This window comes from Prionailurus viverrinus, unplaced genomic scaffold (genome assembly GCF_022837055.1).
Source record: "Prionailurus viverrinus isolate Anna unplaced genomic scaffold, UM_Priviv_1.0 scaffold_62, whole genome shotgun sequence".
NCBI classification, from domain to species: Eukaryota; Metazoa; Chordata; class Mammalia; order Carnivora; family Felidae; genus Prionailurus; species Prionailurus viverrinus.
This window is the reverse complement of record NW_025927624.1, coordinates 793533-805686: the sequence shown is the minus strand read 5'-3', so window position 1 is coordinate 805686 and position 12154 is coordinate 793533. Positions and strand designations below refer to the sequence as shown.

The 12154-nt window shown below is 36.9% G+C and overlaps 2 protein-coding genes and 1 long non-coding RNA gene across 4 annotated transcripts in view; 2 read left to right on the top strand and 1 right to left on the bottom strand.

Annotated features, from left to right (window-relative positions):
• LOC125159788 (ankyrin repeat domain-containing protein 26-like) overlaps positions 1 to 12154 on the top strand; it is a 708468-nt gene that overhangs the window by 133715 nt on the left and 562599 nt on the right. The window lies entirely within an intron of this gene.
• Positions 1 to 12154, top strand: part of LOC125159794 (ankyrin repeat domain-containing protein 26-like) — a 34066-nt gene that overhangs the window by 16180 nt on the left and 5732 nt on the right. Inside the window, exons 4-6 of the mRNA XM_047848413.1 lie at positions 7564 to 7851; positions 8391 to 8605; positions 9852 to 10080. Of these exons, the coding sequence (XP_047704369.1) occupies positions 7564 to 7851; positions 8391 to 8605; positions 9852 to 10080 (732 nt within the window). The remainder of the gene's footprint in view (positions 1 to 7563; positions 7852 to 8390; positions 8606 to 9851; positions 10081 to 12154) is intronic.
• Positions 6190 to 9228, bottom strand: LOC125159796 (uncharacterized). 2 transcript variants are annotated; one of them, XR_007149928.1, is made up of 3 exons: positions 9167 to 9228; positions 6714 to 6826; positions 6190 to 6537 (listed from the first exon to the last, which is right to left on the bottom strand). It is a non-coding gene; the product is annotated as an uncharacterized LOC125159796 (long non-coding RNA). The 2 variants fall into 2 exon arrangements; XR_007149927.1 differs by lacking the exon at positions 9167 to 9228 and adding an exon at positions 8758 to 8838.

The window sequence follows — 12154 nt, the reverse complement described above, 5'->3', positions numbered from 1 at the left end:
AAGGTCACCACTTGAGCTAAGATCAAGTCATGCTTCACAGACTGAGCCACGAAGGCGCCCCACTGCTACAAATCTTAAAAGCAGCAAAATAAGACATTCACTTCCAAGGGAAAACCCACAAGGCTAGCAGGAGATTTTTCAACAGAAACTTTGCAAGGCAGAAGGAAATGGCATGATATATTCAAAGTGCTGAATGAGAAGAATCTGCAGCCAAATATACTCTATCCAGTAAGGCTATCATTCATAATAGAAGGAGAGATAAAGAATTTCTCAAACAAAAATGGAAGGAGTTTGTGACCACTAAATCAGCCTGTAAGAAATATTATCGGGGACTCTGAGTGGAAAGGAGAGATCAAAAGTGACAGTATAAAGGCAGGAAATGTAAAAGCAGTAAAAAATGTATGTTTCTGTAAAAAAAAATCTTCAAGGAATGCCCCAAAAAAGGATGTACAATATAATAGCTTATCAAAACATGGGGAGGAGAAAAAAAATGAGCTCTAACTTAAGTGACCATCAACTTAATATAGACTGCTACACGCAGAAGAGGTGATATACAAATTAATGCTTATCATATACCAAAACCCACTAATAACCATGCAAAGAATAAAGAGAAAGAAATCCAAATATATCATGAAAGCAAATTAGAAAGACATCAAAGCGAGAAAAACAATAAAGGATTTGAGAAAATCTCCAGAAACAACCACAAAACAAGTAGTAAAATGACAATAAATACATACCTGTCAATAATTACTTTGGATATAAGTGGAATAAACACTCCAACCAAAAGACCTAGGGTGACAGGATGGATTAAAAAACAAGACCCATCTGTATGCTGCCTGTAAAAGCCTCATTTTAGACATAAAGACACCTGCAGATTGAAAGTGAGGGGATGCTTGCACTGTTGGTGGTAATGCAAACTGGTGCAGCCCCTCTGGAAAACAGTGCGTACGTTCCTCAAAACAATTGAAAATCAAACTACCCTACGACCCCTCAATAGCACTACTGGGAATTTATGCAAAGGATACAGGAGTGCTGATTCATAGGGGCACATGTACTCCAGTGTCTATAGCAGTGCTTTCAACAATAGCCAAATTCTGGGAAAAGCCTAAATGCCCATCAACTGATAAATGGATAAAGAGATGTGGTTTATATATACACTGAAATACTACCTGGCAAGGAGAAAGAGTGAAATCGTGCTATCTCTTGCAATATGGATGGAACTAGAAGGTATTATGCTACATGAAATAAGTCACCGAAAGACAGATATCATGTTTTTGCTCCTATGTGGAACTTGAGAAATGTAACAGAAGACCGTGGGGGAAGGGAAGGGGAAAAATAGTTACAAACAGAGAAGGAGAGGGGCAAACCATAGGAGACTCTCGAATGTAGAGAACAAATAGAGGGTTGATGGGGGGCGGTGGGTAAGAAGGGAAAGTGGGTGGTGGGCATTGAGGAGGGCACTTTTTGGGATGAGCCCTGGGTGTTGTCTATAAGTGATGAACCACGGGAATCTACTCCCAAAACCAAGAGCACACTATACACACTGTATATTAGCCAAGTTGACAATAAATTCTATTAAAAAAAAATGAAAGCGAGGGGATGGAGAAAAATTTATCACGTTAAAAGAAAAAATAGTGATACTTTTGTTAGACAAAAGAGTCCTTAAAACAAAGACTGTGGGGCACCTGGGTGCCTCAGTCATTTGAGCGACTGACTAGGTCTTGGCTCAGGTCATGATCTTATGCTGGTGGCTTTGAGCCCCATGTTGGGTTCCAGGCTGACAGCATGGAGGCTGCTTGAAATTTTCTCTCCCCCTTTCTATGTCCCTCCCCAACTCTGTCTCCCTCGAAATAAATAAACCAAAAACAAAGACTGTAGCAAGAGCCAAAGAATGCTACTGTACCATAATAAAGGGTACAATCCAATAGGAAGATCTAACAATTGTAAATATTTATGCACCCACCATGAGAGCACTCAAGTACATAAAACAATAACCAACATAAAGGAACTAATTGATAAAAAGACAGTAATAGGGTACTTTAACACCCCATTTACATCAACATATCTTAACAAAAAAATCACCAAAAAATACATCTTAACAGAAAATCACCAAAGAAACAATGGCTTTGAGCCATACGAGAAAGACAGATATCATATGTGTTCACTCTTATGTGGATCCTGAGAAACTTAACAGGAATCCATGGGGGAGGGGAAGGAAAAAAAAAGATGTTAGTGTGGAAGAGAGCCAAAGCATAAGACACTCTTAAAAACTGAGAACAAACTGAGGGCTGATGGGGGTGGGAGGGAGTGGAGGGTGGGTGATGGGTATTGAGGAGGGCACCTGTTGAGATGAGCACTGAGTGTTGTATGGAAACCAATTTGACAATAAATTTCATATATTTAATAAAAAAAAAAAAAAAGAAACAATGGCTTTGAATGACAGAGCGGACCAGATTGGATTTAAGAGATTTTTTTCAGAACTTTCCATCTTAAAACAGAATACACGTTGTTTTCAACTATACATGGACTATTCTCAAGAATGGATAAAAAAAAAAGGCCTTAATTATTAAAAACAATACATGCAGGTTAAATAACGTGGTACTACACTGCAATGGGTTAAGCAAGAGATACAAGAAGAAACTTAAAAAAAATACGTGTATACAAATGGAAATGAAAAAAAAAAACAAAAAAACAATGGTCTGAAACCTTTGAGATCCTGCAAAAGTGGTCCTAAGAGGGAAGTACATAGCAATATAAGCCTACTTCAAGGGGCAAGAAAAATTTCAAACAACCTAACCTTACACCTAAAGGAGCTAGAAAAAGAACAACAAATGAAGCCTGAAGCCAACAGAAGAAAGCAAGTAATAATGATGAGAGCAGGGGGCCCTTGGGTGGCTTAACTGGTTAAGTGTCTGACTCTCGATTTTGGCTCAGGTCATGATCTCACATTTGCGAGATCGAGCCCCATGTTAGGCTCTCTGCTGGCAGCATGGAACCTGTCTGGGATTCTCTCTTTCCTTCTCTCTCTCACTCTCTCTCTCTGCCCATCCCCCACTCATGTGTGGTCTTTCTCAAAATAAAATTAAAAAAAGAAATTAAAGCAGAAATGAATGATAGACAAACAAAAAACAGATAATACTAGAACAAATCAATGAAACCTAGAGCTGGTTCTCTGTAAAAATAAAACTGATAAGTTGTTAGCCAGAGTAATCAACAAGAAAATAGAAAAAAACAAAATAAATGAAACCACAAATATGAGAATAGAAATAAGAACCAACACCACAGAAATACAAACATTTATGAGAGAATATTGTGGAAAAATGTATGCCAACAAGTTGGACAACTTAGAAGAATTGAATAAATTCCTGGAAATATATAACTTACCAAAGTAAAACAAGAAGAAATAGAAACTTTGAAAAAAAATCAATAACCGGCAAGGAAACTGAATCAGGAATCAAAAAACTCTCAACAAACACAAGTCTAGGACCAGATGAATTCAGACGTAAATTTTAACATGTAAAGAAGAGCTAATACAAAAAAAAAAAAAAAATTTAACCTGTCCTTTTCAAATTGTTCCAGAAAAACATAAAAGGAAGGGAAACTTCCAAATTTATTCTATGCCAGCTTTACCGTGATACCAAAACCAGATAAAGACACCACAGAGGGAATTACAGGCCAGCATCTCTGATGAACATGCAAAAATCTTCAACAAAATAAGCAAACTGATTCCAATAATACATTAAAAAATCATTCACCAGGGGCAGAGGCAGCTGAGGTTAGTGAGTGGCTTAGTGAGGTAAGCATCCAATTTCAGCTCAGGTTATGATCTCATGGTCCGTCGGTTTGAGCCCAGTGTCAGGCTCTGTTGACAGCTTGGACCCTGGAGCCTATTTCAGATTCTGTATTTCCCTCTCTCTCTGTCCCTCTCCTGCTTGTGCTCCTTCTCCAAAATAAATAAACATTAAAAAAACCATTCTATCATTCACTGTAACCAAATGGGATTTATCCCTGGTTTGCAGGGGTGGTTCAATATTTGCAAATCAATGAATGTGATACCTCATATTAATTTTCAAAAAAGCATAAAGTCATATCATTGCAATAGATGCAGAAAAAGAATTTGACAAACTATAACATCCATTCATGATATAAACTTCAACAAAGTAGGCTTAGAGGAACCATACCTCAACATAATAAAGGCCATATATGGAAAATGAGCAGTTAATATGATCCTAGCTGGGGAAAAACTGAGAGAAAAACTTCTTAGATCTTGCTTCTAGTTATCTGCTTCTTCTCATTAGCACCATTGGTTGTTAATAAATTAATCTTAACATTTATTACATCCTACTTTAATGGAGACCAATTTCTCCTATACAAGTTTATGTATCTTATCTCTTTTTTTTAATCCACATTTCAATTTATCATTTTTGTTTTTTTCTTAACACACTCCCCAAAGGTTAGATTTCTTTTGTTCACAAATCTGTTAGGAAAAGTGTGGCCAGGACAGCTAGTCTCTGCCCCGCTCAGCTTCAGGTGGGGCAACTGAAAGGTTTGGGGTTGGATCCATTTGAAGATTTGTTCACTAACGTCTGGTGGTTGGTGCTGGCTGTTGTCTGGGACTTCAGTTCAGGAGGCAGCAGAAACACTTAAACTGACACACCTAGACTCTCTTTGTGGCCTAGGCTTCCTCACTAGACGGGGAGCTAGATTCCAAGTTAGCAGCCTGAGATACAGAGCAAGGCAGAATCGCGTTTTGTCACCTAGACTTGGAATACACACAGGATCATAGTCACATATTCTGTTCATTAGGAGCAAGTCACTAAGGTTGTTCCATGGTCTTTTTTTTTAGTGGAATTAATATTTAAAACCTATGGACACCTTTAAAAAGCAGTATACTTTACCCATTGGCCACAAATGTTTGTATTCCTCCCACCTGAAAAATACATTCACTCCCCTCCCCCTCCAATACCTCCTGCAAGTCTCAGTTATCATGGCATCAGGTTCAGGGCTTGAGTCCAAGATCTTACCATCTTAATCGGGTGCAGTGGGGATAAGCTGCCTGGGTTATGGTATCTCAAATATAGCCTCTTCAGTGCAAGGGTTCTCAATGTGAGGACTTGAGAATGAAAGAGACAGTGATTTACCACTCACAAATGCAACATTCTAGTCAACTGCTGAGGACTCACCCATTCAGAAAAAGAAGATGGGAAGCACCCTAGTCCACAAGAGTTTTGAAATATAGCCTGATGCATGTTGTCAGTTCTTAAGATAGGACTTAGTCCTAACCACGGGAATACTTTCTCCATGTCTCTTCCCTTTCTTTACTCTTTGAGCTCTTGGTTCCTTCCTTTTCATAAGGAATGACCTGTATTTGCAGCTGTTTTTTCATCCTGCTTCCTCCCTGTGGGACTTGTAAGACCCAAAGGCCTCTTTTCATTTTGCACTATTTGGTCTCTTTTAGTCCAAGGTAGCAAATAGTATGTTTGCTACTATAAATCTCTTACCTTTTTTAGTTTTCTGTAAATATTACTGGATTTCATGCCGTGTTTTAGCAAAGCGACCCTCCCAAGTCCTTTTGAGATAAGCTTTTCGCTTCAGGTTTCCTGTGAAGCTCTTATAGGACAATGCCTTTAAAATTCGTCTACTCTTGGGGCTCCTGGCTGGCTCAGTTGGTAGAGCATGTGACACTTGATCTCTGGGTGCTGAGTTTAAGCCCCATGTCGGGTATGGAACCCACTTAAAAAAAAATCTTATACTCTTAAGATCCTTAAAGAAATTGGAGGCATACCTTAAATCTTTCTGTTTTCCTGGTAGCACCCTGGAGTTTCTCTGAACCCAAAAGCCATTTCTTTATTTTAGCATTATTTGACAGTTCAACATGTAGAGAGGCTGTAAATGAGAAACAGATACTTGAACCCAGTAAGTCCTGGTTCCTTTCAGTTGCATAGTCTTTCTTTAGTTTCTCTTTCCTATCCGTTTTACTTTCAGGTATTTTGTAGCATGACTTCCCTTTCCTCCAGTGTCATTTTCTTCACTTGCTTAGAAACCCTTGCTGTCAGCCTCTTCACAGGCCATCAGGTTTCCACTAAGAGTCTTGTGGAGGCCCTTTTTGGGTCTCATTCTTACGCTTTTCTACATCTTTCCAGGTTCCACCTACCTCCTGGTTCAAAGGAAGTTTAGTCTTAGGTTTTTTTGAATAGCAGCACACCATTTTTAGTATCAGTATCTGTGGTAGCAATTTACTGCTGCATTATAGGCTACCTCAACACCTGGAAGTTCAAAACAGCATTTATCTTGTTCACCAATCTTTAGGCACAGCAGAGTAGGGCAACTCATTTCTTCTTCTTTTGGCATCAGCTGGCATAACTGGAAGCTGGAGACTAGAATCATCTAAAGGCTTGTTCATGCACGTGTTTGGCTGTTGAGGCTGGCCTTTGGCTAGGACGTTGGCTAGTCTCAGCTGGAGTATCTACATGAAGACTCACTAGGTAGCCTGGGATTCCTCACCACGTGGTGGCTGCGTTCTAAGGGTGAGCTTCCCTAGAGAAAGAAAGTCAGATGGGAGCTGTATCACATTTTCTAAGCTGGCCTTAAAAATCACAGCAGTTCTGCATATTCTGTTCACTAGAAACCAGTTACTGAAGCCAGCATATATTTAAGGGCAGGGATTTTCACAGCAGTATCAACGAATTTATAAAACCACCACATCCACTCACCTTGTCTTACCAATCATATAGAATGGATGGAAGTCGTTCCCAACTCAGCATCACTGAAACTCCAGCCAGTTTTGTTGTTGTGGTTGTTTTTGTTTAGTATGATCTCTTATTTTCTAGAAAGTAACAAAGGATTACAAGATAACAGTATTGAATTAAATTTTTTTTTAGCCTCAAAAAAGTATGTGGATCATCCAATTAAAGTTTTATACTGGGAGATGTGATTTCTTAACACATCCCAGAGAACCATTTCTCCTGGGAATGCAGTTCACATTAGCATAAAACATTTGCAGTTCAGAAACAGGCCGTGGCATTAGAAGCCTTACTTATAGATTCATGAATTAGAGTCTTATTTCCAGAGTCTTATCTTGGGACGTATTTTTTGACTTGGGCATACATAAGTCAATACGATATTGCTAAAACTTCTTTAAAAGTTATGGAGTGTTAAGATGGGGGAAGGGCTAAGAGACTTTCTCCTAAGAGGGGACTTATTTTATGAAAGAAAGATATGAAAAAATCATAGAAAAAATAAAAGTATAGAATCAAGTGCAAATGTTGTGTACTAAAGAGAATGATAGCAAAGATCTATTTCAGTAACACCTGATGTCTTTAACGTTTCTCTTGATTTTCTGACTTGTTTAAGGTTCCACATTCTAAGACAGGTAACATTTTATTGCAAATGAGTTTATTTAAAAATTTGAGTGCCTGGCTGGCTCAGTTACTCTTGATCTTGAGATTGTGAGCCTCACACTGGGTGTAGAGATTACTTAAAATCTGAAAAAAAAATGTTCATAGTAGTTTTGAGTTAGACTCTTTTCATTCCCTTCCAAACTATAGTGTTTTATTCATGCAGGCTGATGTCCTTACAACAGAACTGGAAACTACATCTTCAAAATATCTACACCTGGATGCAAAAAATCAAGTTCTTCAAGAGTCATTATCAATGAGAGCTTTCAAAGAAGAATGTGAAAAACTAGAGAGCAACAACAAGAAGTTACAGCAAGAAGTAGTAAAATTGAAACAATTTATGGAAATGAATATGGTACAACGCAGTCAAGTGGAGCAGTATAAACAGGAGATTGAAGAAAGAGCACGACTGGACATAGTAGAAAAATTACACGAAGTCAACCTGTTTTTACAGGTTAATTGATTGATCTGTAATGTGCTTTAACTCATTTTACTGGAAATTACATTTTGGATAGATGTATTGTAGGGGTTTCCTCTACTTGCTTTATGGTAGTTTGTAGATTTCTGGAGGCATTTGTTCCACCCTTTAAAGATTTCAGTTTTCATCATTATTCCTACTAAATCGAGAGGATAAGAAAAAATGATGATTTAAACAACTAGTCTCACTATGAAGAGGAAAAGAAAAATTATGATTTCAAAATTGCACTGTACTTGGATTATTCTTAAGTTTATTGTTGACCTTTAAAATTTTCTCATTGATTCTATTATTTGAATTATCAGATTGCGTGAATACTAATACAGGAATGTTTGAACTTTAATTTTATAAATCATGTTTAATTCAGTTGACATTGATGATAGATATTGTACACTTGAGCTTTTTTTCATTTACAATTTCTCTCTGAAACATTGACTCAGAACTAAAGGAAACAGGTATAATTAATTATTCAGATTATACCTATTTTGAAACTATCGTGTTAATTTTTTTTTCATTAGGCACAAGCAGCAGCTCGACAAAACTTGGACCAGTTAAGAGAAAATGACCATGCTTCAATGAGAAATCAAATGGAACTTAGAATTAAAGATCTGGAATCTCAGGTCTCTACAATGAAGACTTCTCAAGATTCTACTAAAACAGAGTTGGAAACCTACAGGCAACTCTACCTAGAAGAATTAAAACTTATAAAGTCCTTGAGAAATAAGCTGAACAGGTAAGTCAAAACAAAATCATAGACAAGAAATTTAGCTTATTAATTTGCCTCTAAAGCATAATTTCTGTGGAGCCAAGATCATGAGATGAGTAGGAAGTGAAAGCCAACTAGATCGTGTTATTTTGGAAAATGAGGTTTCTAAGTGAACTTACCTTTGAAATGTTAGTCCAGGACAGTTTGCATCCCTCTTCTTTTTTTTCGGTTTTACAGGACCTCTTCCCCCCACCCCACCCCCGCACCCCCCCCTGTATATTTTCCATTGATCAGATCTGCTAGTCTTTAAGTGCATTGTTCGAAGCTTTCTCATTTAGAAGCGTATTATTATAAAATTGCTTGTCAGAATTACCCTAAATAGAAATGTCGGTGAGTTTCTTTTTGGAAGATTACATCTTTAACCGAAAAGATCAAGTACTACTACTACTCATCCTGGCAGCTTGGTACATTTATTCTCTTGATTGTGACCTTTGGTATGATTACTAGAGTGGGCCTTGAGAAAAACTATCCTTTATGCTTTTTTCTACTTTACATAAAGGCATCCAGGTGAAATACAGAAAGACTCACACAGGGCTGAAGGGTAGTATAATTCCCAAAGTGGCTAAAAGAGCACCATGGTGGGAGGGAGGCATGTGGAAGACTGAAGACAGAAAGGGCAGATTCTGCCTCCAGTGCCTTGGTAACTGTTATGAGCTAATTGCCTCTGTAGCTGTTTTAGTTCTTTCTGATCACACGTCTGTCATCTACTATCTCCCCTAGAGATTGTTGGTCTCAATGATTCCTCAGTGTCAAATGCTCAGTTTCTTTGAGATAATAAGTGAAATGTACAAGAGTGGTGAAAGCAAACGCTTGAAAACGTCTTTGAGGGATGGTTTAGTTTTACATCTGTAAACAGGTTTACTAAATATAAGTATGTATATATAATGGCATCCTAAAGGATCCTGTCAGTACAGCCATTCCAGAAGACAGCAAGTATTATTTGTTAACCCATGTACATCACTGATAGCCATTCTCTCCCTTCCCTAACTTGAATTGTTAGTTAGGAATGCCCCTGGAAACACAAGTATTTCTTTAGAACAATTTTAAAAGTATAATTTTAGATACTAGGTGTGCTCCGTCACATGTTCAGTGTTAAAACACTGTTCAATGGCAAATGCTATTTACTATTATGGAAACCTAAAAAAAAAAAGTATGTCATTTAGGAATGATTTAGGGAAAAAGAAAATGTATTTGTGTTTTTTAATCTTCACAGGGCTAAGGAGAGACTGTCAGAGAGCAATACAAATTTTCTTGTGGAGAGACAGCAGCACCAAACTTTACTCAGGACCCTTACTATGAGCCCAGGCCTGGAACCACCTTATTGTGGACATTTTGAAAATAATTTAGTGCTCAATGGAAACCTTACTCCAAGAGGAAACTTAGTGATTCCTACCTTAAACCCACGGCCGTCATATGACGACAGGGAGGCTTCCTTGTGGAAGGTTAGTTATATTATCTGTTTAGTTTAGGTTTCAGATATCTGATGATGTTGCTTTTAATTTGGCGAAATTCTGAGTTGTTTAAGTAACTAGCACATACGAGATAAAAGTCAGCATTATATGTGCTAAGAAAGAACTGAGGTAAATTTTATATATATATATATATACATATATATATAATATATATAATATTATATTCATATAATATTAATATAATTTTAATATAATAAAATATAATATATTATAATATAATATATAATATAATATTAACATTAATATATAATATTAATTATATAATATTAATATATTAATATATATATATATATATATATATATATATATATATATATTAGTCCCTTGATCTCTCATTTCTAAGAGATACTTATTTTTATTTTGTTTTAGTGAGAGAATGAGTGAGTGCATGCCGGGGAGGGGCAAAAGGAGAGGGAGAAAGAGAATCCCAAGCAGGTTTCATGCTCAGCACAGAGCCGAATGTGGGGCTCAGTCTCAAAACCATGAGATCATGACCTGAGTCAAAATCAAGATTTGGACACTAAAAACAACTGAGCCACCCAGGTGTGCCACAAGAGACACCTAGCATTAACTGTATTCAGTAAATATAACTAAACTTACCCATTTTAAATTTCTTGAAAAGCTTTCATTTAAATTTGATTTTAGAAAGTAAATGTTATTGCCTGGTAACCACGGGTACACTTAGATGCTTAGACTTATTTTCAGTTGGCAGTGGTTCATTAACATTTGAAAGTTTTGCTATAATCCAGTCTGTCCGCCCCTGTATGTCAGTGAATGATCATCCTCCAAACCCTTAACGACATATGAATGTTTACTATTTAAAAGAATCCATGAGGGTGCCTGGGTGGCTCAGTCAGTTCAGCGTCTAACTCTTGATCTCAGCTCAGGTTTTGATCTCAGGGTCATGAGTTCAAGTCCTGCATTGGGCTCTATGCTAAGCATGGAGGCTACTCTAAAAAAAAAAGAAAAAAAAAGAATCCATGGTAAGTCCTTTTTATGAATTAAATCAACTTGTAACACTAAAAAGGTTAATTTCTCTTTTAAGTTAAAAGTGGTGCTATTTTCTTACATGAGAATACATCTTTAATTGCTTTCTTATTTATGTCACTCTTTTTTCTTTTTCCTTTTTTTTTTTGACTTATACCACCTTTGTTTCCATTTTTATAAAATATCTTGATGAGTGATTGTAGAGCATTTTACAAATAGCTAAATCAAGCAAATATTTGAATTTTTAAAATGAAGCTTTTATTTCTTCAAATGAGTTCTTTGCCCCTTTGTCTTTTCTTTTTCTGGAACCCCTTGAATGCAAGTATTATTACACTGAATGTTGTCGCACAAGTCCCTTAACCTAGCCTCATTTTTAAAATTCTTTTTTCTTTTTGTTTTTTGACTTGAATGATTTCTACTACCCTGTCTTGCAAATTGTTGATCTGTTCTTCTGCATCTTCTTATCTGCTGTTGATTCCCTCTAGTGTATTTGTCATTTCTGTTATTGTATCCTTCAGCTCTGATTGGTTCTTTTTTATATTTTCTATCTCTTTCTGATGTTATCACTGGATCCATTCTTTCTTCTCCCGAGTTCACTGAGCATCTTTATGACGGTTACCTTGAACTCTTTATGAGGTACATTACTTATCTCTGTTTCACTTAGTTTTTTTTCTTAGGTTTTGTCATGTTCTTTCATTTGGAATGTACTCCTCTGTGTCCTCAGTTTGTCTGGCTTTCTATGTTTGTTCCTAAAATGGTTCCTTTCAACTTTTTCTCTCTTTCGAGTGAGCGATGCTTTTGAACAATGTACATTAATTATGAAGTCAAGGAAGAAGAGAATGTTTCTGTAAGTGCTGTCTAGTCATTTTTCTCGGTGGAGCTGTGACAGGTGACACTGGGTAGGCAGCAAGTAACCCTGCTCTTCTCTTTCTAAATTCAGAACACAGGAGACAGGGAGTTGGAGAGAAACTTAGTAGCTTTATTACTAATAAACACTAACAAACTGGAGGATATGATTTAGGTTATGTTAGCCACTTTGGGATTCCTCCCAAATTGG